The 27,102-nt window shown below is 44.3% G+C and overlaps 2 protein-coding genes across 8 annotated transcripts in view; one reads left to right on the top strand and one right to left on the bottom strand.

Moving 5' to 3' along the window:
• The first annotated feature begins 3,486 nt into the window (after positions 1 to 3,486).
• Positions 3,487 to 10,767, top strand: UCMA (upper zone of growth plate and cartilage matrix associated). The gene is made up of 5 exons (NM_001206226.1): positions 3,487 to 3,600; positions 3,897 to 3,962; positions 4,068 to 4,160; positions 6,729 to 6,827; positions 10,330 to 10,767. Exons 1-5 carry the CDS (start codon positions 3,546 to 3,548, stop codon positions 10,425 to 10,427), a joined length of 411 nt encoding a protein of 136 aa, NP_001193155.1. The 5' UTR covers positions 3,487 to 3,545; the 3' UTR covers positions 10,428 to 10,767.
• A 5,733-nt stretch (positions 10,768 to 16,500) lies between these two features.
• The window catches only part of MCM10 (minichromosome maintenance 10 replication initiation factor), a 36,727-nt gene continuing 26,125 nt past the window's right edge, over positions 16,501 to 27,102 (bottom strand). For all 7 annotated transcript variants that reach the window (XM_005214308.3, XM_005214309.5, XM_005214310.5 and 4 more), the window contains exons 18-21: positions 25,843 to 25,988; positions 23,856 to 23,898; positions 23,670 to 23,769; positions 16,501 to 18,132 (exon numbers count right to left, since the gene is read on the bottom strand). In XM_005214308.3, coding sequence (XP_005214365.1) covers positions 23,686 to 23,769; positions 23,856 to 23,898; positions 25,843 to 25,988 — 273 coding nt within the window. In that variant the 3' untranslated portion in view covers positions 16,501 to 18,132; positions 23,670 to 23,685. The remainder of the gene's footprint in view (positions 18,133 to 23,669; positions 23,770 to 23,855; positions 23,899 to 25,842; positions 25,989 to 27,102) is intronic.

The following is a 27,102-nucleotide window of genomic DNA, read 5'->3' as shown; positions in this document are numbered from 1 at the left end:
GAATGTTCACAGCAGCATTACTTATAACAGCCAAAAGGGAGAAATAACTCAAATGTCCCTCAACTGATAAGTGGATAAATAAATGTGGTATATCTGTACAACAGGATTAAGGATTCAGCAGTAAGAAGGAATGAAGTACTAATGCATGTTACAACCTCAATGAGCCTTGAACACAGTATTTGAAGTGAAAGAAGTCAGTCAGAAAAGGCCATGTAGGGTATGATTCCTTTTAGAGGAAATATCCAGAATAGGCAAATCCATAGAGTCAGAAAGCAGATTAGTGGTTGACCTAGAGGGGATGGAGAAAATAAATGGGGACTGACTGCTAATGGGTATGGAATTTCTTTTAGAGGGTGATGAAAGTGTTCTAAAATTGACTTAGAATATACTAAACCTTTATTTATAAAATTATGATTTTGGGGGAAATGGGAAGAACACTGGATTCAGCATCAGAAGACCTGGTTTGGATCCACAAATCACTGGACTTGATTTGTCCAATGACACATTGTTCAAACTTTCCTTTTCTGTTTTCTCCATCTTTCTGAATGATCTTACCATTCTTCTACCCAGTTAGTCAAACTAAAAACTCACAAGCCACCTGAAAAGCACACCTCCCAATCTGTCATTTCCTGAGCTAATCAGTCATCCAGTCTTATTAGATTCTATTCCTTTGATCTCTTAAAATATCTGTCCTCTTTAATCCTGAACCTTCTGCCACTTGCTGACATCATCTCTCACCTGGACTACTGCAACAGCCTTCTCTAAGTCTCTCCACTTTAATCCCTCTCACCCTCCATATCATGGGTGTGATTTTCCTGAAACAAAATCCTCGTGTCCCTTCCCTGTTCAAAATCATTCAATGGTCCATTACTGAGTCATGAGAACAAACACATATATAATCTGTGTGTGCCAGGCACTGTCCTAAGAACTGTGGATGCGTTATTGCCAACTCTCACATCAATCTATGTGCCAGAGGAGGGAATCAGGCACAGAGAGGTAAAATGACTTGCCCAAGGCCATGCTGGGAATGAACTAGGGGACTGGCCCTGAGACATGTGCTTATAGGTTTCAAGCTAGTCTCTCAAGGATGGAGGCCAGACCTCTTCCACCTTGACCTAGGCCTTGGCTGCCCCTAGCTGTTCCATGTGCTCTCCTGCTCTCCTATTACTCGCTGACTGAAGTTTCTCAAAAGGGCTTTACTTCTCTGGGCCCTTTGTCAGTACCTTCCCATCTAAGTGGGCTCTGGAAGTCTTTCAAGCCTCATCTTAGTCATCACTGCTTTTCTAGTCTTCCTGACGCTCTCCACCCATCCCCACCCCATGATCCCTAAATATGAAGTCCTGAAGCTGCTTTCATATTGGGTAACACATATACATGTCTTTTTCTGTCTGGGCCAGGTCTTCCCGGAGGCGTGCGGGGGCTTCTTCAGTTGCAGTGTACGGGTTCAGTAGTTGCAGCGTGCAGGCTTGGTTGCCCCACGGCACGTGAGATCTTGGTTCCCCCATCAGGTATTGAATTGGCGTCCCCTGCACTGAAAGGCAGATTCTCAACCACTGGACCACCAGGGAAGTTCTTATACATAATTTTTTTCTAACAGTTTTTTTGAGATATTAACCACATACCATGCAATTCATCCATGTAAAGTGTACAACTCAATGGGTTTTAGCATATTCATAAAATTATAATTGCCCTAAGAACCATGCTTTTGCCTTGAGGTGGGTGGCCTGTTATACTCCTGGGGTATGATGTCACGAGGAGGTCACCTCAGCAGCACAGCCAGGCGCAGTGAGCAGCCCCAGAGGCAGGGGAGCTGAAGGTAGAAAATGAAAGAGATGGCAAGCATAGATGCCAATGGCTCTAGAGGGAAAGGTCTGGAGGAACTGAGAGATAACACTTGGAGGCCAGCTGTGACTAGACCATTTGGTAGAGCACAGTACTGTAGCTGACAGAAATCTCAGGCCACCAGCCTAGGTATGTAGGAAATGTAATCTTGCTCTTCCAGAACTGAGCTTACATCTCACTCCAAGCCTCCATTCTCCATTCTGTGAATTCTAGACCTCCTGCCCTTTTCTCCCAGGCTGGTCTGAGAGGACTTCCTAGGGCTTGAGATTTCTCCCTAAGCCCTTCTGCGTGGCCAATGAATGCACAGCATCTGATCTTGGGTGGAAAGTACTTAGGACACGTAGGGCAGATTTACTAAAAGCTGGCGAGTGTGTGACAAGCACAGGTGCCTGGCTTAGAGCAGGTGTTTGGTAAATGTTCATGGTTGACATGAATGGAACTAAAAAAGCAGCAAGAAGAACTAGGGTATCAAGGATGTCAAACGTATTTCACACACCCATTTTCTCACCTACGAGTCCCATCAACATCGCTGTCTTGTGGCCCTTCCCTCCTTGAAGTTGACAACCATTTTACCTGACAGATAAATATTTGCTGATACGTTTTCATGGGCATTGCCCCTCTTGGAGTGATCATGCAGAGCCCACCTGTGCCTGGTTAAGTAGGCCAGCCAGTGTTGAAGGGGAGTCCTCTGTGTGCTCCCAGCCACGAAGAAAACAATTCGTTTATTTTGTTTGCTCTGCCTTGGCTGTTTTTCTGCTATTAACGTTATTTTCCTGCCAACGGTCCAAGTGGGACGTTACTACACATGTCTAATGAAATGGGAGCCTTGTGTGGGGGGGTCTAGTGATAGTCACCGTTAGGACAATCCTAACCAGTATCCAAAGGTGACTCTTTGGATAGTTCAGAATAAATGACAGTGTTAAGAACAACGCTCCCAAGGGACTGGAGGCTGATGGCCTCAGAGGGCTTGGATGCCATCAGCATTCCCAGTTCTGGGAATGTACTTCCTCCCCTACACAGGGTGTGCCTTTGGGAAGTCCACCCACATTGCGCTCCCCGACTCCTCCGCGGAAGGCTGACTGCCTCTCTTCTTTTAAGTCTTGAGAGGGGTCTGTGCTTCTCTTAAAAGTCGGCATCAGCTGGGGACATGTTAAGCTGGGGGCCATCAGGACAGCACACATGTCCATGTGAGCGTCACCATGAGGGGGGTCTTCCAGCCTTTACGGTCCCTCCTAGCCTGAGAGCTGAATCAAACCCCCCCACTGAGCTTCCCTCCCTCCCTCCTGCATACTTCAGCCTCCAGGACTAGAGTCCCCACCTCCTCTGAAGCAGATGCCAGGGGCCTTTGAAACTTGCCCTTGGTCTTTGGAATCCTGACTCGGAGGCTGGGTGTTCCAGCAGCAACCCCTAGGGTGCAGATCTTGGAAAGGCCACTTCAGAACTGTCCCAGCTGGGGCCTCAATGACAAGCTCTGCTTCTGTGAGGTTTGCAAGGTGCCAAAAACATCTCCAGTGCTCTGGCAGGAGCAGCCAATGGAAGCCACGGCCGGGACCCCTCCCACACCCCCTCAGTGGCATCCCTGCCTCCTGCCTCTCTCTCTCCCTCCCTCCTGGCCTGCCTGACACACAAGTGAGGACCCAGCAGCCTCAGGGTCTGTAGAATCCTCTCTTTGGTCCCCAGACAGAGCCTCAGCCTTTCCAAAGATGGCCTGGAGACAGCTGTTTCTGATCTGTCTCTCCGCCGTTGCACTCCTGTCCAGTGAGTATGGGGAGGTTCCAGGATGGACCTGGTGTTAGGTGAGGCGGCTTAGGTGGCCCAGGTAAAGAGGGTGCCTGTTGTTAAGAAGGCTGTACTTGTGTGTGCATGTGTAACACAATGCAGCACAGAGAAAACAGCTTGTCTGACAGTTTCCTGGGGAGACTAACTGTGACTGGTACTTGTGTCTAGGGCTCCAGGGCAAGTCATAGGGCCTGGGAAGGACCGTCCTGGCCTGTCTCGGGGTGAGGACTTCCCTTGGGGTGCTGCAGCCCTCATGCTGTGCTCTCGTCCCACAGTGCTGTGGGAGGGGGCTGCTGTGTCAGTGGGCCCGAGGCAGGTAGCAGGACAAGAGGCACAGGAAGGTGAGTACCGGGGCCACCCAAGGCTGCAGGGTGGATGGGTTGGCTCCTGACATAGCCTCGGTGAGCCTGTGCCGGGTGTGACCGGCCTCTCTCCTCGGGTCTCAGACGTGGAAGAGATTTTCATGCAGGAATCAGATGCCTTGAATTTCCTCAAGAAGCACAGCAAGCGGTCCCCCAGATTCCAGGACGAGGTCAATGGTAAGACACTGTGGCCTGCCTTCTGCTCTTGCTCCTTCCTGTTCCTTCTCTCTCCCACAGTCAACTGGGCTGTGGGGATGGCCAGGGTCGGAGGGCTCAACCCAGGTCCTCGAGTGTCAAAGTAACTGTGGCTCTGAGTCAGAAGTTACACCACGTTTCTTTGACTGTAGGTCAGTCTTGACTGCCTATGCCGTCAGGGTAAGGAACAAAGAGGGAAGGGCCACATGACTGCACTGAAGTCGATGAACTGGCCCTCAATTTCTGAAAGTTAAAATGTTAAGAGGGAGAACTTCCCTGGTGGTTCAGTGGTTAGGACTTTGCACTTTCACTGCAGAGGGCACAGGTCAATCCGCAGTTGGGGAACTAAGATTCCACATGCATGTGGAGCAGCCAAAAAAAAGAAAAAGTTATGGGGGAAATCTATGTTCTGGTGGAGTGCAGACACCGCAGCTCAGTGTGTGCTTTCTGGATAATTTGTGGTGTACCTTTATAGCCAAGAGAGCAGCACTGCAGGCAGGAAGAGGCACGTGGGACAGGGAACTGGAAATGTGGGCTTGGTGACAGCTTTGCTGCTAAGTGGCCTTGACCACTTCCTCTCACTGTGCCCAAGTTTCCTTCTTTATAAGCCCCTTATTTAAAGAATGGTGTTCAGTCAGCAGTGTTTTTAAGTTTTCACTTCCAATGCAGTTGGGAGACTTTTGAGCTTGGAAGAATGTCTGCTCAGCCTAAAGTAGGCTTTGGTGTCTACTTGCCTGCCTGTAACAACCTGGCAATGGCCCTCATTTCCATGACCTGTCAACCCTTGAAGGCATTTGAGTTTTCTGTCCTTGAACTAGATTCTTCCAAGGACTCAGCTCTGACAGTCACTGAGTCCAAGGCTTGATTCGTCACTTCTGTGTGTGTCTGAATAAACTCTTTGTGCCTCTCAGCACACTCAGCAAGGTAACTCGCTCAGTGAAAATAACAGGACTGTTTTCAAATGATGGGCAAGAAGTGAGATGAAAATGCTTTGAGATAAAATTAGTATCTATTTATTTTTTAATTGGAGAAGTACAATCCACACTGGAAATATCTCCAGGCCTCACACAATTTGAGATTTAGAGGTTAGCAAATCTCAAGAAACACTGAAAAGACTGTGATGGAGCTTGGACTGTTCTTGATGGAAATGAGAGAAGCAACAGTCTGGCAGACTCCCAGTGGGGAATGGGCGTGAATTTAGGAGGTGAATAGTTTCCATCCTTTAAGGGGATTCAGAACGAGGCACATGATTAAGCCAGAGGTCTGTCACCTGGGTTGGAAGCTCAGGGTTTCAGGCATTGCCCAGGACAACCTGGTGAACACCGAGGACACACCTGAGTTCACCTGCTGTCGCCCAGTCAGCTCTGGCGCTGGGCAGCAAAACAATGCCCACTTATGTCTCAGGTTCAGTAAAGGAAGGCGACACTTTGATAAATGAACTTGGAAGCAGAAAACAGGCATCTCCTATCTCTAAGCTTCTGGGTAAAGACGCAGGTTACTTTATAGTGAAAGGAACTAATCGGAGGAAAGGCACATTCCTGAGGAGGGATGTATTCTAGGTACGCGGTGCATGGTATAAAAACAGCATCTAGCATCTTGTCTTATTCATTGCCGAGTCAGAGGTCCAATTTGTGGCTCTCTTAGTTTCAAGATACTGATTTTGATGAGGCTTTCATTGGAAAGATCCATAGGCAGGAAGGCCATGTGTGGGGAGGGAGAGCTGGCCCTCAGAATGCCTCACACAAATATGGTGTGATTCCCTCACGTCACAGTGGGGAGACTGAGGTGCTCTTGAAAGAATTTCCTCCAGACAATCACAGTTCTCACACTGAAGAGGTCAATGTAAAGATGATTACACCATCTTCAGGCCCTGTGGTGATTTCTATCACAGCAGCCACAATGTTGAATGCAATTTATTTTCCTATCTTTTTCCTTAAGCAGACTACAGACTTCTTAGGCAGAGGGATAGATAGGATCTTTCTTACTTGCTTTTTTAATCCCAGTGCTTAGCATATATTCTGGCCATGACAGGTGCTCAAAGTTGCAGAATGGATATGCAAGTGTTAGTGTCAAGTTGGATTATTCCCTCAGGGAATTCATTTCTATCATCTGAGAAAGAATTCCTAGCTTCTAAGAGAACCAGCAAGCTTGGCTACACTGCTCATTTTATGACTGGAGCTAAATGGCTTCTGGAGAAGGAAATGGCAACCCACTCCAGTATTCTTGCCTGGAGAATCCCATGGACAAAGGAGCCTGGCAGGCTAGTCTATGGGGTCGCAAACTACTGAGCGACTAAGCACACAAACGGCTTCACCTTTTGGGGTCTCAGTCCTCTTAATACACAAAATGAGGTGGTTGGCTGGGATGCTCTCCCAGGTCCCTCAGGTTTTAAAGTCTATGTCAGGGGTGAACCACTGCAGTAAGGCCCCGCATTTAGCCCCTCACAAACAGCCTCATCTGCACCTGAGTTTCTTATGCAGAATGACTGGTGTCCCCCTCAATGCATGTGGCTGCCCCTATTCTTGGGGGCAACTCTCACCTTTCCCTCAGTGGAGAACAGGCAGAAGCTGTGGGCAGACGAGCTGCGGAGAGAGTATCATGAAGAACAAAGGAACGAGTTTGAGAACTTCGTGGAGGAGCAAAACGACGGTAAGAGCTCATCAGCCGGTGACTTTTGGGAACTGGAAGTTTGTGGGAAAACCATGTGATCTGTCTATACTTTTCCTTTTGCTGCTGCGTCGCTTCAGTCATGTCCGACTCTGTGCGACCCCATAAACGGCAGCCTACCAGGCTTCTCCATCCCTGGGATTCTCCAGGCAAGAACACTGGAGTAGGTTGCCATTTCCTTCTCCAATGCATGAAAGTGGAAAGGGAAAGTGAAGTCGCTCAGTCGTGCCTGACTCTTAGCGACCCCATGGACTGCAGCCTACCAGGCTCCTCCATCCATGGGATTTTCCAGGCAAGAGTACTGGAGTGGGGTGCCATTGCCTTCTCCCTACTTTTCCTTTAAGTTTTATTTATTTATGTCCCAAGTTTTAATTAGAGGAGGGAGATAAGAGCAGCTCTACTTTCAATTCGTATCTATGGGAGTCTCAAAAAAAAAAAAAAGGGAGAAAGTCACAAAAGTAGCTACAGAACCTGAGAAGGCATGGAAAAGGTCAGAACACGTAGGGTACCACTGGTTGGGGACTGTGGGGCTGGGGAGTTTTTGGTTGATAGTATTTTCTCCTCCTACTTGGGTGTGTTCTGTCTCAGTACCTACACTTGTGCCTTCATTCCCAGAGTTGGGTTGGGAGGATTTCAAACTCACTTTCAAGTGGTTTGGATTTACATCAACGTCATGGCTCTAGAACTGCCCATCCTGGAAAACCTAGGACTTCCATATCCCTAGTCACTATTATCAGCGTTTGGTGACTGGTGGAAGCAAACCCGACAAATGAACTCAGTTCTGTACCCTCCCTGCTCCAACCTGAACATCCACAGCCCTCAGGACAGCTCCCCTCACTCATAGCATTGGGCCCCTGCAAGTTCCTGTGTGGTTTGCAAACCCATCCAGTTGCTGCAAGTGTTTGTTTGGAAAGCCTTGGCCTTTGCCTGTGTGTCTCGCACCAGGCAGTCTGCACACCTTATCCCCACCCTCTGTTCCTGGGAGATGGCTCCAGCCTCCCCTTGGGAATGCTGGTTTCAACAGGGCCTCTGGGTGTGGGCATGGGTGGACAGACACTCTACCTTCGAACCACAGCCTCCCACACTGAGGGGATTCGACTTTGTATTTATTGACTATTATCACGTGTCACTCATGGCCAAAAATCCACAGAACATGTACAGGGTTCAGACCGGGCAGGCCAACATGTGTGTTTATTACTTTTTTGGTCTTTCTTGAAACTTCAAGATTGAAATGCTTCTGAGTAAGTTTCTGGATGCAGGTGAGAGTAGGCATTAAGACCCCAGTTACGGTGACCTTTGTTAGAGAAAGTGTGATTTCATTTCTGAAGTCACCAACCTCCTTACTTGCTCGCTCTGGTGCAGTTGAGAGGTGAGGTGCCCTTAGGGCATCTCTTAGTGGAAAGGACACAATCACCAGGGCCCAGAGGGCTGCAGGATCCTGGCAAATCAACTGTCCCAGAAAAAGCTAAGACTGTTGTAACTCGGAAGCAAATATTTCTGTTACAGATTTGTTTAACTTGGTGGACAGCTTGGGGCAAGGCATTTAAAAAATGAGGATGTGGCCTCTAAAATTCTTTCAGTGTTTTTTTTTTTTAACTCATAGTATTAATAACAGCATTTTATTTTGTGCATTTTTAAATGTTTCAGGTCGAAATCCCTAGCACCTGGATGGAAAATGTTCACTGTTTTCCTTCCACAATGAATCAGGATGAGGGGTGAGGCACCTGAGGGATGCCAGGTCCTCCAGCAAAGCCAGAGGAGACTGAGGCTTAGGCCTCAGGTGCTGCCCACAGACGGAGAGGCTGCAGGACACAGGCCTTCGGGGAACGCTGTGACAGCAGCTGTTGTCATCGGTTGAGCACCTGTCCTGCCAGACTCTGTGCTGAACCACATAATCCTTATGGCCAGTTCTCAGGTCTTACAATTTCCAGTTTACAGTTTCAAAAACCCAGTCTTTGAAAGAATATGTGAATGTCCAAGGTGAGACAGGTAGTAAGGAATTTAAACGCAGGTGTTTGCCAGCAAAGCCCATGTTTTTGTAAACGAAGGATGACCAAATGCATCATAGAGCTTGCAATTATCTTCTATTAACTTTCTCTCTTCCCAACATTTTCCCCAGATACTCAAAAAAAAGTGTGGTAAAATATACAGAACATTAAAATTTGCCACCTTCACTTATTTTAAGTGTACAATTCAGTGGCGTTTAGTACATTCACAACAACCATCATTATTTATTTCCAAAACACTTTTATCACCTCAAACTTTGCACCCATTATGCATTAATTCCCCTATCCCCACAGTCTCTGGAAACCTCTAATATATTCTCTGTCCATACACATTTGTCTATACCACATACTTCACAGAAGACAAATCACACAATATCTGTCTTTTTGTGTCTGGTGTGTTTCACCTAGCATGTTTCAAGGTTCATTCATGTTATAGCAGATATTAAAACCTCATTCCTTTTCATGGCTGAATACACACAGACATATCTAGACATTATAGTCTATCTTCTCACATTTCATCTTTTCATCTCTTCCCACATGGTAATTCTGTTTAACTTTTTGAGGATGCTTTTTAAACACTGATGGCCTTGGGATGTCTGCTCGTGGTTCAGTGGTACCTAACAGTGGCTAACAAAGACAGGGAAGTTCATGCAGTCGCAAAGAGTCAGACAAAACTCACCAATTGAACAACAACAGTGGCTAACAGGCAGTCCTGAACTGGCACCAGGAGCCTAATTCTATAGCTTCAAAAATGCATTATTTGGATTCTTTATCAGTTGAGCCACAACGGAAGCCCTATTCAGAAACACATCTCATCAAAGACAGAAAAATTGAGACTTCTTACTCATTAAAAATTCCCTTCTGTTCTTTCTAGCTTTTTACTATGAAACATTTCAAAAATATGGAAAAATATGTATTATAACAAACCCTCATATAACCATCACCCAGAATCAGCAATTATTAAGATCTTCCTGCACTTGCTTGGTCCAGTCCCTTTCCCAATTAGTTCTAACAACGTAACTTTATTTTTAAAGCTAAGAAACAGAGGGAAAACCTCACTCACAATCCCATCACTTGAAATTGACAGTGATTTCCTTCCGTGAGTTTTTCAACAGTATGCTTTTGCAATCTATTTTTCTGCTGCTGTGATTTTGTATTCTGTCTTAGTTGGTGAGTCTCCGGGCCAGTTTTTGCACGTGGCTATCCCGTCTTTGCTGGCTGAGCAGGAACATGCACTGAATGGAATGTAGGATCCTGGTTTTGCTCTCCTGGCAACTCGCTCTAGGCCAGATCTGTAAAAGGGAGGCTTTAGATTTGGCATCCTTTTAGGCCCTTCCAGCTGGGACATTCTGTCACCCATGTACACAGGCACAATGGTTCATGTCATGGGGGCAGAGTGGATACTTTGGGGGACTTGATGGCTGTGCCCAGATCCGAGCCCTCCATCCTCACATGAGGACTTCATCTCTTGTCCCCAGAACAGGGAGAGAGAAGCCGGGAGGCTGTCGAGCAGTGGCGCCAGTGGCATTACGACGGCCTGTACCCATCCTACCTCTACAACCGCCACCACATCTGAGCTCAGTTTGAGGGACACAGAAGATTGAGCCTGAGACACCCGCTTACCCCTGGTATTCGGGCACCTCTCCCGCACACAAACAGGCCCCTTCACAGGGCCTCAGTCACCTAGGGCCTTCTGTTCTCATGGATGGAAACGCCCAGGCTTGCGCTTCTTGGCAGATGATTTTCTGAGGTGAGCAAAGGCCTGTGGGGCCTCTTGGTATCCCTCCTAGAGGTTCCCTGTTGCTTCACCATCGCTCCCACACTGAGACTCCTGGTCCACACAAAGATGAGAAATCACAGTAGAGAGAAAAGATCGTGTATCTGCTTACAGCTTATGAATAAAAACGCTGAGTCAACACTGTATCGTCTTCTTGAATCTCATGCTGAGTGGCGCCAACTTGTCCCTCCCAAATGACAGTGGGGCTCACACAGACTTGGGTATCAGGAAGCTTGGACTTGGGAGCATGTCTCACTATTTCATCAGCCTGTCTCAGTAGTTATGTGACTGAAAGGGACCTGTAAATGCAACTGTTTGGGTAAAAACCATTCTCTGAGCCCAGGTGCTTCTCACGTCTCTAAAAAGTCTTAAGGTTCAATGGTGGTTTCTTAATGGCATCAATCAAAAGCCAGGGTTACAGTGAGGCCAGCTGTAACCAAAAGTAGCCAGCAGATAAGGTTCAGTTTTAGTACCATCTCCTTTTTCTTCATAGTGTTAGTTTGCTAGAGCTTCCGTAACAATGTGCCAGAAACTGGGAGACTTAAAATGAACACTTATCCTCTCACAGTTGTGGAGGCTGGAGTCTGAAATCAAGGTGTTGGCAGGGCCACACTCCCTCCCAAGGCTCCAGGGGAGGTCCTCTCTCGCCTCTTCTAACTTCTGGGGGCTCAGCTGTCCCCTGGCTTGTGGCAGCATTGCTCCAGTCACTCCTTGCACCATCACATGGCCTTTACTCCCCATGTCTCCACACACTCCTCCCTCTGTCTGTGTCTCTTCTCTTGTTCTAAGGACACCCGTCGTTAAGGGCCAACCCATTCCAGTACTTCTGCCTGGAAAATTCCATGGACTGAGCAGCCTGGTAGGCTACAGTCCATGGGGTCGCAGAGTTGGACACGACTGAGCGACTTCACTTTCACTTTCTGCTACCTCAATAACAGAATTACATCTGTAAAGACCCTATTTCTAAATAAGGTCAATATTCACAGGTCTCAGGGGTTTGGTTTCTGTGTATCTTTTCCTGGAAAACAACTCAGCCCGTAACAGTGCCCTCTCTTGTTCCAGTGGCTCTGCCTTCCTGCCACAGACTAAGCACTAGGTTATTTCCAGCCTTGCTCCCAACTGTCTTCAGGGATTCCACACTAAGAATGCAGAAAACTCAAGAACAACGTTAAGTGGGCACCTCTGTGGGATCAGAGGATCATCTTTCTTCTCAAAGATGAAGAAAAAGCACCCACTCCTGGCCATCTCCCAGTCCCCTCCCCTGGGTCTTCTGCTTCCCCCTTGCCTTGGGTCCCTAGCTGGTTAGTCCAGCCTACTTTGGAAGCCGGTTTCCAGGCCAGTATAGGGCAACATTTTTTTTTTTTTTGAGAAAAAGCCAGCTGAGGTGGAGCAATTAGTTAGATCTGGACACTTGGCAATGAATACAAAGTAACTTTTTTAAAGACTAGGATAAAAGTCTTGAAAATACTCTAGTGATCAAGCAATTATGCACATTCCAAATTGCCTCATGTATAGTCATCACTGTATTTCCTCACACAAACTCCAAGCAGGAGCTGAACTAGCCTTGAGAAGGTAGGAAGGGGACTGGGCAAACTACCACTAAATGGTATTACCTGGGCAGGGGGAAGAGGGGAGCCACTCTCTTCTTAGGAGTCCTGCGATTCATCATTTGGAGAGAGAGGCTTGGGGCACAAGTGAAGACCCAACACAACAAAAGTCAAAGCTGTGCCAAATTGTTTTAGACATGACACAATTGTGTTTGCCTATCGGCAGCTGAGGCTTACAGTATTTTGATTATGCTCTTTTGGGGATCACTGAGATGTCTGCTCTAATGTTATGCAAGTCTTAGATGTCTCTGTGTATGTAAACTCAACCTAAACCAAACCAAAAGGAAATCAGTGAAACCCAACCTACTCAATCCACATATTCCCAACAGCCACCCACCTGCCTCTGGGCGTGTTTTCAACACACAGGCTTTGTAGGAAACCCCCTGCTCCCCACAGTGCTCACTGCAAGTACCAGGCACTTCAAATTAGGTGAAAGCAGAAGAAAAAAATGGCAAGAAACAAAAACTGCAGATGCTTCAGTACTTCATTAGTTTTTTATTATCTGATGAGACTGAAATTATTTGGAAAGAATGAGTATTTCTAAGTTTTGGAAAAAGCTAAACAGACCAAAATGGAATTCTGCTGTTTGTCCTCCACCTCTGCAGGCTCTGGTTTACACTGGAGAAATCAGTCAGCTTGAGGGGGGGAAAAGGTCAGAGATCGTCCTCTCTGAGCTACAGGGGAGACTCAGATGTGCATCCCACCCACTTCCTATTCCACTCTGCAAAGTAGCACGACAGGGAGGCTTGGCAAATGGGCCAGGTAGACCCCCTGTGCTCTCCATAGCGAGGCTCCCTCATGTACCCAGCCCCACACACAGATCAGAAATTTTTACTAACAGGCATGCAGGAGCCACAATGCCTCTCCTCAGCTTGGTTACCCAGGAAAGGTGGGTTACCTGAGAGACGAGGTTGTTATGGGGCAGGTGCAAGCTCTGCTGACAGCCAGCTCAGGTCCTGAGCCAGGGTTGCTGGCTGCTGGGTGGGTCTATCCTCTATCCACACAAAATGCCCTCTTGGTTGGCCAAAACTCAGACATCATACCAGTAAATTCAGTCCCTGACCTTTAAGTTGGTAACCCCAAGTTACGAGGGTGTGTGTTTTCACATGCCCAGATGTTACTACAGAGAAAAGGCAAAGCACTGCTCTCTCAGCTCAGCCAGGGAACAAGAGGAGCCACAGATTGGCTCATATGGTGACAATCACTCAGCCGTTGCCTTCTGGCAGGAGAGCCAGCAATTAGATGCATGGCAGCCGATGATGAGGTCTGACTCGAGGCCATACCCTGCAGCCACCTGGGTCAAAAACCCTGCTGCATGCAGAGGAGGGAATGCTGGAGTCATAGATGTCAAACACCAACAACAGTCTAGGTGAGTGGCCAGATCAAAATAACAAAATGGCCCGTCCTGGCCTCTTCAGTGACTACGTTTGGCACGTTAACTCGAGATAAAGATCTCTGGCAGAAAAAATTCTGAGTTCTACCCCCATCCTTAACAAGGGCTCCACTGTATCTCAGAGTTTTAGAATTTCTTCATTCAAATCCAATTGCAGCCATTTCTCGGGCAAGGAGAAAGATGCCAAAGGAAACAGGACTGGAATCTGGGCAGCAGAATTTCATAGGAAATACACTAATGGAGAATCCATATTTTCAGCAACTGGCCTTATCAAAAGGGTGGCCCTTGGGACACTCTCTTAACTAACTCTTCTCTGTCCTTTCCTTACTATTTCCTAGTCCTTCAGGGTTTCCAGGAAAGAGACTGAAAAACCTTGTCAAAAGATGAACTGGTAAAAACCCATTGTCTTTTCACACAATTTTGTATGTTGTGATTTTCTTCATTATCTTCTTTTTAGAGTGCATGTGCTCCAAGGAGATTTTGCAACTTATTATCTTGTGCCTTTGTTTATTTAGATTTTTGGAAGGAGGTGGTAATTTTCTTGAGACCCAGAATGATTTTAAAAATTTACAAAACAAAAAACTTGACATGTGCTTTTTATCAGTTTGATTTCATTGGGAAAGTTCATTTCTAATTTCTTTTCAACCAATTATGTTCTAATCCTTTGGCAAGATTTTCATAATTTAAGAGTTAAGGGATCTGTCCAAAAGCAAACTGGTTACGTACTAATAATCTGGTCCCATCACTTCATGGGAAATAGATGGGGAAACAGTGGAAACAGTGTCAGACTTTATTTTTTTGGGCTCCAAAATCACTGCAGATGGTGATTGCAGCCATGAAATTAAAAGACGCTTACTCCTTGGAAGGAAAGTTATGACCAACCTAGACAGCATATTCAAAAGCAGAGACATTACTTTGCCAACAAGAGTCCGTCTAGTCAAGGCTATGGTTTTTCCAGTGGTCACGTACGGATGCGAGAGTTGGACTGTGAATAAAGCTGAGCGCCAAAGAATTGATGCTTTTGAACTGTGGTGTTGGAGAAGACTCTTGAGAGTCCCTTGGACTGCAAGGAGATGCAACCAGTCCATTCTGAAGGAGATCAGCCCTGGGATTTCTTTGGAAGGAATGATGCTGAAGCTGAAGCTCCAGTACTTTGGCCACCTCATGCTAAGAGTTGACTCATTGGAAAAGACTCTGATGCTGGGAGGGATTGGGGGCAGGAGGAGAAGGGGATGACACAGGATGAGATGGCTGGATGGCATCACTGACTCGATGAACGTGAGTCTCAGTGAACTCCGGGAGTTGGTGATGGACAGGGAGGCCTGGCATGCTGCGATTCATGGGGTCGCAAACAGTAGGACACGACTGAGCGACTGAACTAAACTGAACTGGAACTTTGGTATACTCTATGATCTTACAATGTATGGCACTTTAAAAAAAGTTCTGTCCACTTTCCGTATTATTTTGATTTTTCAAATAGGAGTCTATTTACAAAGTTGGTATATTAGTATGCAAGTTTTGCATGGTCCCAGGATACAAAGCCAATAGACAAATATGCATTTTATTTCTGTATACTAGCATGTATGCAAAATAACTGGAATTTAAAATGGAAAAAAACGCCATTTATGACACCATAAAACTATTTAAAAATAGATATGTATACTGAAACCAGTAAACACTGCTGAGAAAATTAAAGATTCAGATAAATGAAGAGACATATTATATTCACAGATGAAAAATCTTAAAATTATAGATTATACACAATCTTAAATTTTCAGCAGGGTTTTTGGGGTAGAAATTGATAAGCTTATTCAAATTCACATCAAAATGCAAAGGACCTAGAATTGCCAAAACAAATTTTAAAAAGAACAAGCTGGTACTACCTGATTCCTACGCTTATATAGCTACACTAACTAAGACAATAGTACTAGCGTAAGGAATAACATGCAGATTAACTTAACAGAACTAAGTCCAGAAGTAGACCCTAATGGTCAACTGATTTTCTGACAAAGAAGTGAATATAATATGAGAAAATTATAGCATCTTAACTGAATGGTACTGTAGCAATTGAATGTTCATTTGGAAAACAATGACCCATAATCTTTAACTCACAGCTTAAACAGAAATTAATTTGAAATGGATCATAGACCTAATGAAAAGTGAAAGTCTCTCAGTTGTGTCCGACTCTGCGACCCTATGGACTATATAGTCTATGGAATTTTCCAGGCCAGAATACTGGAATGGGTAGCCTTTTGCTTCTCCAGGGGATCATCCCAACCCAGGGATCGAACTCAGGTATCCCGCATTGCGGGCAGATTCTTTACCAGCTGAGCCACAAGGGAAGCCCAAGAATACTGGAGTGGGTAGCCTATCCCTTCTCCAGCAGATCTTCCCAACCCAGGAATTGAACCGGGGTATCCTGCATTGCAGGCGGATTCTTTACCAACTGAGCTATGAGGGAAGACCTTATAGTAAAGCTAAAACTAGGTAACACATATATCTGCAAAAAGCACTTGCATCTAGAACACAGAATTTTTTCAACTTGACCTAGTAAGAAAGTAAATAGATACATCACCAAAAAGATACATACAAATGGCCAACTGCACAGGAAAAAATGTCATGAAGGAAATGCAAATTAAAACCACAATAAGATACACCCATCAGAATGGCTAAAATTGAAAAGGCTGACAATACCAAGTACTGGTGAGGATGTGGAGCAAATGGAACTCTCATGCATCATTAACAGGCATGTAAAATCGTACCACTTGGAAAATAGTTTAGTGGTTTCTTACAGAGTAAACTTACACTTTCCAGAAATCCCATTCCTATTTACTGACACCTAAGAGAAACAAAAATATATCCACAGAAAGACTTGTATCTGAATATTGTTATTTATTCATAACAGCCCCAAATTAGAAACAATTCAACCCAAATTATCTATCAATAGGTGAATAATGACATAGTAACATAATAAATGACATAAGTGACATCCATATTATGAAATATTAAGCAATAAAAAATGAACTATGGACACAGGCAACAACATGGCTTTATTTCAAAATATGTGAAGTATAAGAGTATGTTCTGTTTTGACTCCATTTATATGAAACTCTAGGAAACACAGATCTAAACAGCTCAGTGATGGATGTGACCAGGGCATGTGGCCTGACTGGGAAGTGGCAAAGGCAACATTTTGGGGTAATGGCAATGCCCTCTATCTTGCCTTTGGTGGTGGTTATGTGGGTATATAAATTCGCCAACATTTACCAAACGATATATTTAATATGTGTGCTCTTTGCTGTGTGAAATTTAGCCCTTAATAAAGTTGACTTAAAAAAATACCAATAGTGAAGTCTCTGTTCAAGCAACATTATCACAGACTTAGTTGCAATCTATGTTTCAAATCACTTAATTTTCTAATCTGCAAAATGAGAACAATTCTGGTCTGGCTCTGTTTGGGGAAATATTACACCGTTGTGTTCCTCATTATTTGTGGATTCCGTGTTTTTCCAAAATCACCTAATAACTAAATTTTACTTCTAATTCCAAAAACAGTACCTGTGGTGTTTTTTTGTGGTCACTACAGACACCCACATGTGCAGACTAACAAGAAACTTGAGTTGCTCCTAGCTAAGGTCAAAGCAACATTATTGCTACTTTCAGCTCTGATGTGTAAAAAGATGTCCTTTTCGTGCCACGTTTGTCACAGTGTTGTGCTTTTTTGAGGTGCTTTTGATGTTGAAAATGGCTCCCAGGTGGAGCGCTGAAGTGCGATCTACTGTCCCTGAGGGTAAGAAGGATGGGATGCACGGATCATCCAGAGAAAATGCATGTGCTGAGATCAGCTTCATTTGGTGAGGAGGTCACAGGGCTGTCGACTGTGAGTTCCATGTTAATGAATCGACAATATATATTAAATAAGGTGTCTTTAAACAAACATGTATAATATAAAGTTATTTACTGAGCCAGTGAAGAAAACATGACTAGAGGCTCACAGAAACCTAACCTGTATTTCCTCTAGGAGCAGTGACTGTGTATCTACTAGCTCTGTTGGTAACTTCATGAAACAATTACTATGAATAACAAAAACCCACTGTATATATATTTCTAGTCTTTCTTTCTCAGTGAAAATGCTTTGAGTTTTCACCGCCTCAATTACCGCTGTCTGGCTTTTCTCCAAAACACAAGTCAATTTCATTGGCTATGTGGTCTGACTGTAGGACATGGCAGGTCTCTTCTCCATTTGATCTGGAGAGTTCAGCTGTGTGGCGATATTCTTGGCTCTCTTTAATCTTCAAAACTTCCACAGCTTTTTCACAAACTACTGTCAAGCTGTGCCCACTGATTTCTTCCACCTTTTGTACCTGTTATTTTCTTTAGAAAATGGTTCTTTCTTTCCTCAATACTGACAAATACAGAATTTCATTTTTGGAGCCCATCATCCTTCTTGTGAGCGGCGCTGTTTCCAAATCTCTCCCCACGGCATCCAAAGTGTCTGCTTTACCTGTAAGAGCAGAGGCCGAGATGGGCTGCTATCAGTGACAACTCGGGCAAACAGATTTACACTCCTGAATTTAAAAAAGTAATGTCGTCAGACACATTTAGTCTCTTATAAACATCTAGCTTTACTTCTATCATCAACTTTTACACAAAAACTCAACTCATGCAATCGCTCTCTGTCAACTTTCCTATACATCAATTTGTAATGTTTTTAAAAGTTGAAAACTGGCAAATTTTAAAAGCTGAAATTCAATGTTTTCAGTTCTCTTTGGAGACAATTCCACACTCCTCATTCAGAAGCTTCTTGTTTGCTATTCTGGATCATTGCAACATAAATTAGTTCAGTTTTCCTTCTGTTGTTCGGAAAGGGAAAGTAGTTTAAGAAAACTCAAGAGAAAGATAATTTTCTTTAAAAAGCCACTTATTTCCTCTAAACAAAAAAAGGCACAGGGAGTTCTCTGTGGCCTACTGTTAGGATTCTGGGCTTTCATTGTTGTGGCTTGGATTTAATCCCTGGTCAAAGCACTAAGATATTACAAACTGTGCAGCATGCTCAAAACAAACAAACAAAATAAACCCCCCTCCCCCCAAAAAAAGTCTATTGTGAAGATCAGAATACTGTGATCAACCATGGAGGACATGACCATTTTTGTGTACTTAGACCACCATGTGCTTACCCTGTTCTGATTATACAATAAGCCCTACACTGCTATTAATACACATTGGTAAAGAGGGTAGGAGGATTTAAAGATTGGCCTTGTGATGAACCATACTTTTAATGTAAATGAGTATGTGCCCCCTCCGGCCTACCTACCCCTCTCATCCCTAAATATTCTAACAAAACACACACAAACAGCATCCCCCAGTGGAAGCCCCCCAAAACCTAGAGTAAATGAGAAGTAACTCAATTATATTTTTAATTATTCAAAATTTAAAAGTCAAATTTAAAAACAGGGGCATCTACATTCAGCTCACCCATCCACCTTTATAAGAATGTTACTGCACAACATATACAGAAGTGAATCTGAACTCTCACAACACCCTTGGTTCAAACAAGAACATGTTTCTTATACAGGGAGGGGTCTTCAAAGAGCAACCTGCAGCTCAGTGTCCAGGTGGCTGCTCAGGTGTGACCTACTTCAGACCCACAGCTGTTTTAAGTTTATGGGACAAGCACATCTACTTGAAATGAGCCATCAAAAATATAAGAATTTCAAGTGCTTTTGATTGTTTTTGAGATTTAAACATTTTCTCTGTTTAGAAAACAAAACAATACATTCCTCCTGGAAAATGAAATACTCCTAAAAGTGTGTGACCTTAAGGGGAACACAAGCCTCAGACACAGAAACTTCTACACACAGAGCAGACTTTGATGGAATCTAAGGCATGTGAAATTTATTCCAGGCTCTTGAAAACCTGAATCAACTATCTCCCACAACCACGTCCTTTTAAGAGTTATGTTCCTACTATAATACTATCCTGGGAGAAAGATGTATTGTTTCTAGCTAGAGTTTAAATTTCAAAATAATAATCCTATCAACTGATTCAATCGTTAGGTGGCATTCACTTGGGTCAAATGGTGTTTGCAAACTCAGGCTGCCCAAGCAGAGGACTCTCCTAAATGGAGTAGCCTGCATGTTTGACCTATCAGTTCAGTTCAGTGGCTCAGTAGAGTCTGACTCTTTGTGATCTCATGGACTGCAGCACACCAGGATTCCCTGTCCATCACCAACTTCCAGAGCCTACTCAAACTCATGTCCATTGCGTCGGTGAAGCCACCCAACCATCTCATCCTCTGTCATCCCCTTCTCTTCCCGCCTTCAATCTTTTCCAGCATCAGGGTCTTTTCCAATAAGTTGGTTCTTTGCATCAGGTGGCCAAAGTATTACAGTTTCAGCTCCAGCATCAGTCCTTCCAATGAATATTCAGGACTGATTTCCTTTAGGATTGACTGGTTGGATCTCCTTGCTGTCCATGGGACTCTCAAGAGTCTTCTCCAACACCATAGTTCAAAAACATCAATTCTTCGGCACTCAGCTTTCTTTATAGTCCAACTCTCACATCTGTACATGACTACTGGAAAAAACACAGCTTTGACTAGATGGACCTTTGTAACATCTCTACTTTTTAATACACTGTCTAGGTTGGTCATAGCTTTTCTTCCAAGAAGCAAGTGTCTTTTTAATTTTATGGCTGCAGTCACCATCTGCAGTGATTTTGGAGCCACCAAAAATAAAGTCTGTCACTATTTCCATTGTTTCCTCATCTATTTGCCATGAAGTGATGGGACTGGATGCCATGATTTTAGTTTTCTGAATGTTGAGCTTTAAGCCAACTTTTTCACTCTCCACTTTCACTTTCATCAAGAGGCTCTTTAGTTCTTCTTCACTTTCTGCCATAAGGGCGGTATCATCAGTGTATCTGAGGCTATTGATATTTCTCTTGGCAATCTTGATTTCAGCTTGTGCTTCATCCAGCCCGGCATTTTACATGATGTACTCTGCATATAAGTTAAATAAGCAGGGTGACAATATACAGCCTTGATGTACTCCTTTCCCTATTTGGAACCAGTCTGTTGTTCCACATCCAGTTCTCAATGTTGCTTCTTGACCTGCATACAGATTTCTCAGGAGGCAGGTCAGGTGGTCTGGTATTCCCATCTCTTTAATTTCCCACAGTTTTCTGTGATCCATACAGTCAAAGGGTTTGGCATAGTCAATAAAGCAAAAGTAGATGTTTTTCTGGAACTCTCTTTATTTTTCAATGATCCAGCAGATGTTGGCAATTTGATTTCTGGTTCCTCTGCCTTTTCTAAATCCAGCTTGAACATCTGGAAGTTCATGGTTCATGTACTGTTGAAGCCTGGCTTCAGAATTGTGATCATTACTTTGCTAGCATGTGAGATGAGTGCAATTGTGTGGTAGTTTGAGCATTCTTTGGAATTGCCTTTCTTTGGGATTCCAGTCCTGTGGTCACTGCTGAGTTTTCCAGATTTGTTGGCATATTGAGTGCAGCACTTTTACAGCATTGAACAATTCAGAAAACATTTATTAAGTTCCTTGTATTCACATTTTTTAAACTCTCTCCATCCACCCAACATTTACTGAACACCAGTAGGGTAGCACTGGGCTTGACACCTTGAAATTGAACCACATTAAAATATACATGCTAGCAGTTTGTATATTTGTGGATAAATATATGATATTTATATCATATCATATAATATATTGTGGATAAACAAACCCACTACAATAAGTTTTCTGCCATAGCAACGCTCAAAATACAGCAATAGACAGGAGGAAGGAGCAATAACTGGCCCCACGGATAATGGGTGGGTATCACAGAGAAGAAAAACTGGAGTTGCTTGTTTTTACCTTTCATCATGATATCTTACAACATATATGACAATACAGACACAAGCACCAGTCTCCATGTACCCATGACCCGGCTTAAATAATTAGGAACTCGGCCCCTTTTGGTTCACTGAAACCCCCACGTGCTGCCACCCAACCCTTTGTTTTGCTCTGAAAGCCAATCCTCAACATTTTTATCTGTGTTTGAAGACTGACCTGGAAAGGATCTTCGATGAGTAACTCACCCCCCCATCTATTTTTCTGCTTGCGACCCTGTCAGAGTCATATACCCTAATTCTTGCTGGTGACACCAAAACCCGAGCTGGTTCAGCACAAAGACCTAAGACGTTATGGGCACCTCTGAGTTGGGTGCAGGACAAGATGGAGCTGATCCAATGAGACCCCATACTGCCTTATCCGGAATGCTGACCGCATTCTTCTAGCCCTTAGTGCTCTTACAACTGCTCTTTCTTTAGAAGCCTGAGGATGTTTGTATACAACGTGGTTACAGTCCACACCGGACTTCCCTCATAGCTCAGTTGGTAAAGAATCCAGTTTGATTCCTGGGTCGGGAAGATCTGCTGGAGAAGGGACAGGCTACCCACTCCAGTATTCTTGGGCTTCCCTTGTGGCTCAGCTGGTAAAGAATCTGCCCACAATGTGGGAGACCTGGGTTTGATCCCTAGGTTGGGAAGATCCTCTGGAGAAGGGAAAGGCTACCCACTCCAGTATTCTGGCCTGGAAAACTGTAGTCCATGGGGTCACAAAGAGTCAGATATGACTGAGCAACTTTCATCTCACTTCACAGTCCACATTCCCATGAGTCCACTCCAACCTCAGACTGTATGGGTCTTGCCCTGGCGGCTAAGCTGCCCTGTCAGTAATGCCTAACGCGGCTCCCGAGTTAGGCATTACTGACACTGCCCCAGAGTTGGGTCCTGTCACCACCTTGATCTACCATTGGTGGGGAGCCTGGTGCATCTGAATGTCTGGGCTATCTACCTCCCATTCCTTCAGAGTTTCCTCTCAATATCCATGCAGTTAATTACCTAACCCAGAGCGTGACCCTGGACTCCCTCTCCAGCACAATCTGTCTGTTCCTTTGAGGCCATCCACCACTGTCCACCTCCATCATCACCCTTCTGTCCAGGCGCCCGTAACATCTCAGGTCTCTGTGCTCTTACATGGGAAGCTCCATTTCTCTCACTGATGACGAAAGTCACACCTACTGCGCTCCTGCACACATGCACCATCTCACAAGAGTCCATGCCACCAAGATATCACCTTCATTTTGCTGATGGGGAAACTGAGGACGGGCACCTCAGCCACAGTCCCAGAACCAGTGAGCAGAAGGGCCCAACTTGAGCGTAACCACAGGTCCCAGTGATCCCCGATCTAAAATTCTTAGTGTGTCTAATAAACAATATCTGCAAATCGGAAACTCCACAGGATTCTCCTTGTGAGATGTTTCTGTTTTCCAATTGGGTTTCATGGTTTCTCTAGTTTTACAGTTGTTTTGGTTAGAGGTTTCAGTTTCTTTAAGCCATATTTAAACAAAACCATATTTTAAGATGATGAAATTTTAGGTATTTCCATTACAGAGCTCTGCAATAATGTAAGGGCACAAAGAACCATATAGATATGAACTGAAATGCCACGTGGGTCAGTGACTTGACTTCCAAGAACAAAATGGAGGTAACAGCAGAATCAACAGAAGGAACCTGGGTTTTATTTAATATTAATATAGTGAAACTATATCAAGGGTGATGGTCATAATTTTCTAAATGGCAAAATGTTGTATTAACTTTAGAGTTGTGAATGCACATTTCAAGATCATTTAGTCCAACCTTCCTCATTTTACTGATGAGGAAACTGAAGCACAGAAGTTAGGCAAGTCACCTAAGCTAAATTCATTCTTTTGCCTCTGGTTGTCCACATAAATACCAGAACCTTACTGTGATTAAGAAGTGACGTCGTATATTCTATAACCCAACAGACAGAGAAACACAACTCTTCATCTACCTTTTAGTATCTCGATTTTCCACTTAAAGGTCATGTTAAATTTGATGTTAAACCAACGCAAAGTTGTAGGCTTAACAGTATTCGACTGTGTCAATCAGGAACATGGGCAATTCAGAGCCAAAACTGTTTTTCCAGAACCACAAGGGGCAATGTAAGCTACGGGTACCTGTTTGAAGTCAGGGCTATTTAAGGCTATTCAGAAATTTGGCATGTTCTTCTCCTCTTGGTAACAAGGTTTCTCCTCCTATCTTTGGACCTGTCTTTTCCTAGAAAAACAGAAACAGTTTAATAAGAAATGGGTCAACAGTATTTGCATAGGTCACTAAAATCTATCACCTTACAGATGACATACCTTTAACATTCCGTCCCGTTCCCATTTGAAGAGGCCACAATTACTGAAACAGAAAAGATCAGATTGACTCAGTGATGAAGTTACAGGTCCACATACATGAAGATAATAGTGCTCCTTGCACTTGTGGGGAGATCCGCCTCATTTAAGCAGAAGCTCACTAAGGTGAGATTCATATTCCAGTTTACATTCTACTGCTACTGAAAATACACACATCAGTGATCTGAGCAATGGGTTTTGAAGTCTGTCAAAAGCCAGATAGATACTTCAGAAAAGGAATTTCAAATGGTAGTGCTGCATAGGGCTATGCACTCTACAGGCGAGGAGAGTGAGCTTGGTTTCCAGTGAAGATCACTGGGATGACCCTCAGATTGAGAAAGCCAGCCTATAGCGACAAGAAGCCCATGGCTTGTTCCTTTCTCCTTTTCTGGAACTCCACGGTTGTAGTAAGAGAGGATTACTCTTCCTTTGGGTTTGAACAATGCTTTCCCATTTTCAGTATTGAGAACAGGGAAGACAGTGATATCTTGACTTTTCCACTGAAAGGTCACTGTTAAATTTGGGGCCAAAGCAACACAACAGGAAGAAAATCTTTTCCTGGTCCAGAGATTTTTCACTCTCTTTTCGTCAAAGGGCCTAGAGACTCATTCTCATTGTTTAACATGGTAGTTGAGTCCAACCCTGAGAAAGCAGGGAGATACTACAAGGAAAGCTTATTTTCTAGCAATTTTACACTGGGGAGAGAGAAACAAATGAAATACAGTGAAGTAATGGGACTGTGGCTCCCAGGAGCCTTGGATCTGAGAGGGTCCTGGGCATAGGGCCACCCCATCAGGCTCATCCTTTCTCCCCATCTTCCTTAGACCCCACTCTGAGCATCAGCTGCAAAGGACTTAGCCGGGAGCCTTTCCATCACCTTCCCCAGCTACAGACCTGTTTAACATCTACTGAGAGAACTTTCACAGCCTATTACCAGATCAATGATGATATTACACACAACTCACTGTCAGACAATTGTAACACATGGGCCAACTCCAGCCTGCCACAGTTTTCATGAATTCTTTTTTAACACAGCCATGTCTGTTTGAGTATTACCTATGACTAGCACAACAACATGTTTGAGTAGTGGTGAAACAGACCACAGGGCTGGCAAAGCCCAATATATTTACCATTTGGCCTTTTACAGAAAAAGTTTGCCCATTTCTGCTCTAGATCAAGAATTGACAAGAGAGGGACCAGAGAAAGCACAAGTTCTTAACAAAGTAACAGTGCCACCTGGGGGTTGAAAAGCATCATATTCCTTCATTTGAGTTGCACTTACTGCTTAGCCTTAATGATCACACTTCTCTGATACTCTGTTTTACACAAGCTCTTGCTGTTACAATATTCTGGAGAGAAGTCAAGTATCAATATATGAATAGGTACTTTAAACAATTCTAATCTCAATTGTTTAAAAAAAAAAGCACAAACCAGCTCTGACAAGGGGATGAACCAGCATGGGGTTTGGGTTCCTCCACCCCCACCCTCATTCCAAATCAGCCATGGAGAAACTTGACATGAGAGTGAAGTTTGGGCTCCAGGAAATAAACAACAACCCAAACGAAATAAGTGAACAACAACAAAAAGTAGTGAGGATATGCTGGTGAAACATTCTTGGGAAGACTAAAAGTGACAGCAAAATTGCCTCAAATTCCGAAGAATCAACATCATACAACCCACACCACCCAGGCTCCATTTAGTCAACAAACGTTTCTGATAACCTAGTGTCAGGCAATATATTTAGTATTGGGGTACTGTCGTGGAAGGGGGAGGATCCCCTCCCTCCAGGAGCAGTTGGGGATACCCAGGAGCTGTAAGGAGGCACAGAACAAGGCTGACCCTCACGGGGTCAAGGACCGTCCGAAGTTTCTAGGGAACAGCATCACCCGGGAATTGCAAAAAGGAACGTTCAGGAAGCCTGTGGGACCAAGAACCCCAGGAATTCTCATACCTGCAGTGCTTCTGGGGGAGTCTGTCAAGGGAGATAGTTCTGTTTCCACAGGCACACTTGAAAAACCTCTTCACACCGTCATGCCAGTGGTAGTCATGCTGCTCACTGACGCAGGTCTCCAGAGGCTTGAAGTGGGTGTAGGCACACTGCACAGAACCAGCGCAAAGATCTGGTCAAGAGCTCTGAAGGAGAGAGGAGCTGGCTGCCATGAAGGTGGCCTGTTCCTCAGAACTTCTGTTCTCTTATCATTAGCAGGCAGTGATTAGTGGAGTTACCATCTTTCAGGTGCAGTGATCCCTGTGATTTCTTGACTTTCCCCCTATTATTACCATTTTTTTCTCATGTTTGCCCCCAACTTCAGGTGTAAAATTCACAGTAATCTTTTGTGACATCAAGACAATAGCTAGGGAGAAAAAAAGGACTAGAAATTTCTAGTAGCTTTAGTTGGTCTACCCTGTATTCACTCTAGGCCCTGATTATAAGACTACAGGTTATAGGCATGGGGCCTATTTAGGAAGGATGATGAGCTGCTTTTTCACTTTCTCTTATAAGGCCTCTGAAAAGGATTATAAGCTTATTACTACTCCTATTTCATAAGCAGTAAAACCAAGAAAGATCTTAAGTAATTTAATTTTGATCCTTAAAAGGACTGAACAGAACAAGAAATGGTAGGTGAGGGTTGAAACACAGTCAGGACAGTGCTATGTAATTTCTGGTAATCACACTGAGTCTAGATGAACAACTTTTGGTCTTGGCAGCCTCAAACAGGGCAGAATATGGTGGTATGCCAATTGTGTTAGGCAAAATAATCCTCTCATGATATGCACACCCTATTCCCTGGAACTCACAAGTATGTTATGTTACGGGCAAAGGGGAATTCAGGTTGCAGATGGAATGAAGGTTGCTAATCTGTTGATTTTAAGATTGGGAAATTATTCTGGATTGTCCAGGTGGGCCCAAAGGATTCACAAGAGTCCTCAAGAGTGGGAGAGAGGAAAGGAGGTTGGAGCCATGCGCTGAGAGGACCCCACCTCCCACTGCTGGTTCTGATGACGGAGGAAGGGGCTACGAGTCAAGGTATGCAGGCAAGCTCTAGAAGGTGGAAAAGGCAAGGACACGGATTCTCCCCTAGAGCTCTAGAAAGGAATGCACCCTACTGACACATGGATTTCACCCCAGCAAAACCCACATAAAATTCTGACCTATAGAACTGTGAGATAATATATCTGTGCTGTTCTGTGCCCCTAGTTGGTGGTCATT

Source organism: Bos taurus, chromosome 13 (genome assembly GCF_002263795.3).
Source record: "Bos taurus isolate L1 Dominette 01449 registration number 42190680 breed Hereford chromosome 13, ARS-UCD2.0, whole genome shotgun sequence".
NCBI classification, from domain to species: Eukaryota; Metazoa; Chordata; class Mammalia; order Artiodactyla; family Bovidae; genus Bos; species Bos taurus.
This window is presented reverse-complemented; position numbering and strand designations above follow the sequence as displayed.

Bases quoted from the DNA above. Each gene is read 5' to 3' on its own strand.
- UCMA (NM_001206226.1), top strand. From the start codon at position 3,546: ATGGCCTGGAGACAGCTGTTTCTGATCTGTCTCTCCGCCGTTGCACTC. The intron at 3,601-3,896 runs GTGAGTATGGGG...CTCGTCCCACAG, and splicing joins CGCCGTTGCACTCCTGTCCA to TGCTGTGGGAGGGGGCTGCT. The intron at 4,161-6,728 runs GTAAGACACTGT...CCTTTCCCTCAG, and splicing joins ATTCCAGGACGAGGTCAATG to TGGAGAACAGGCAGAAGCTG.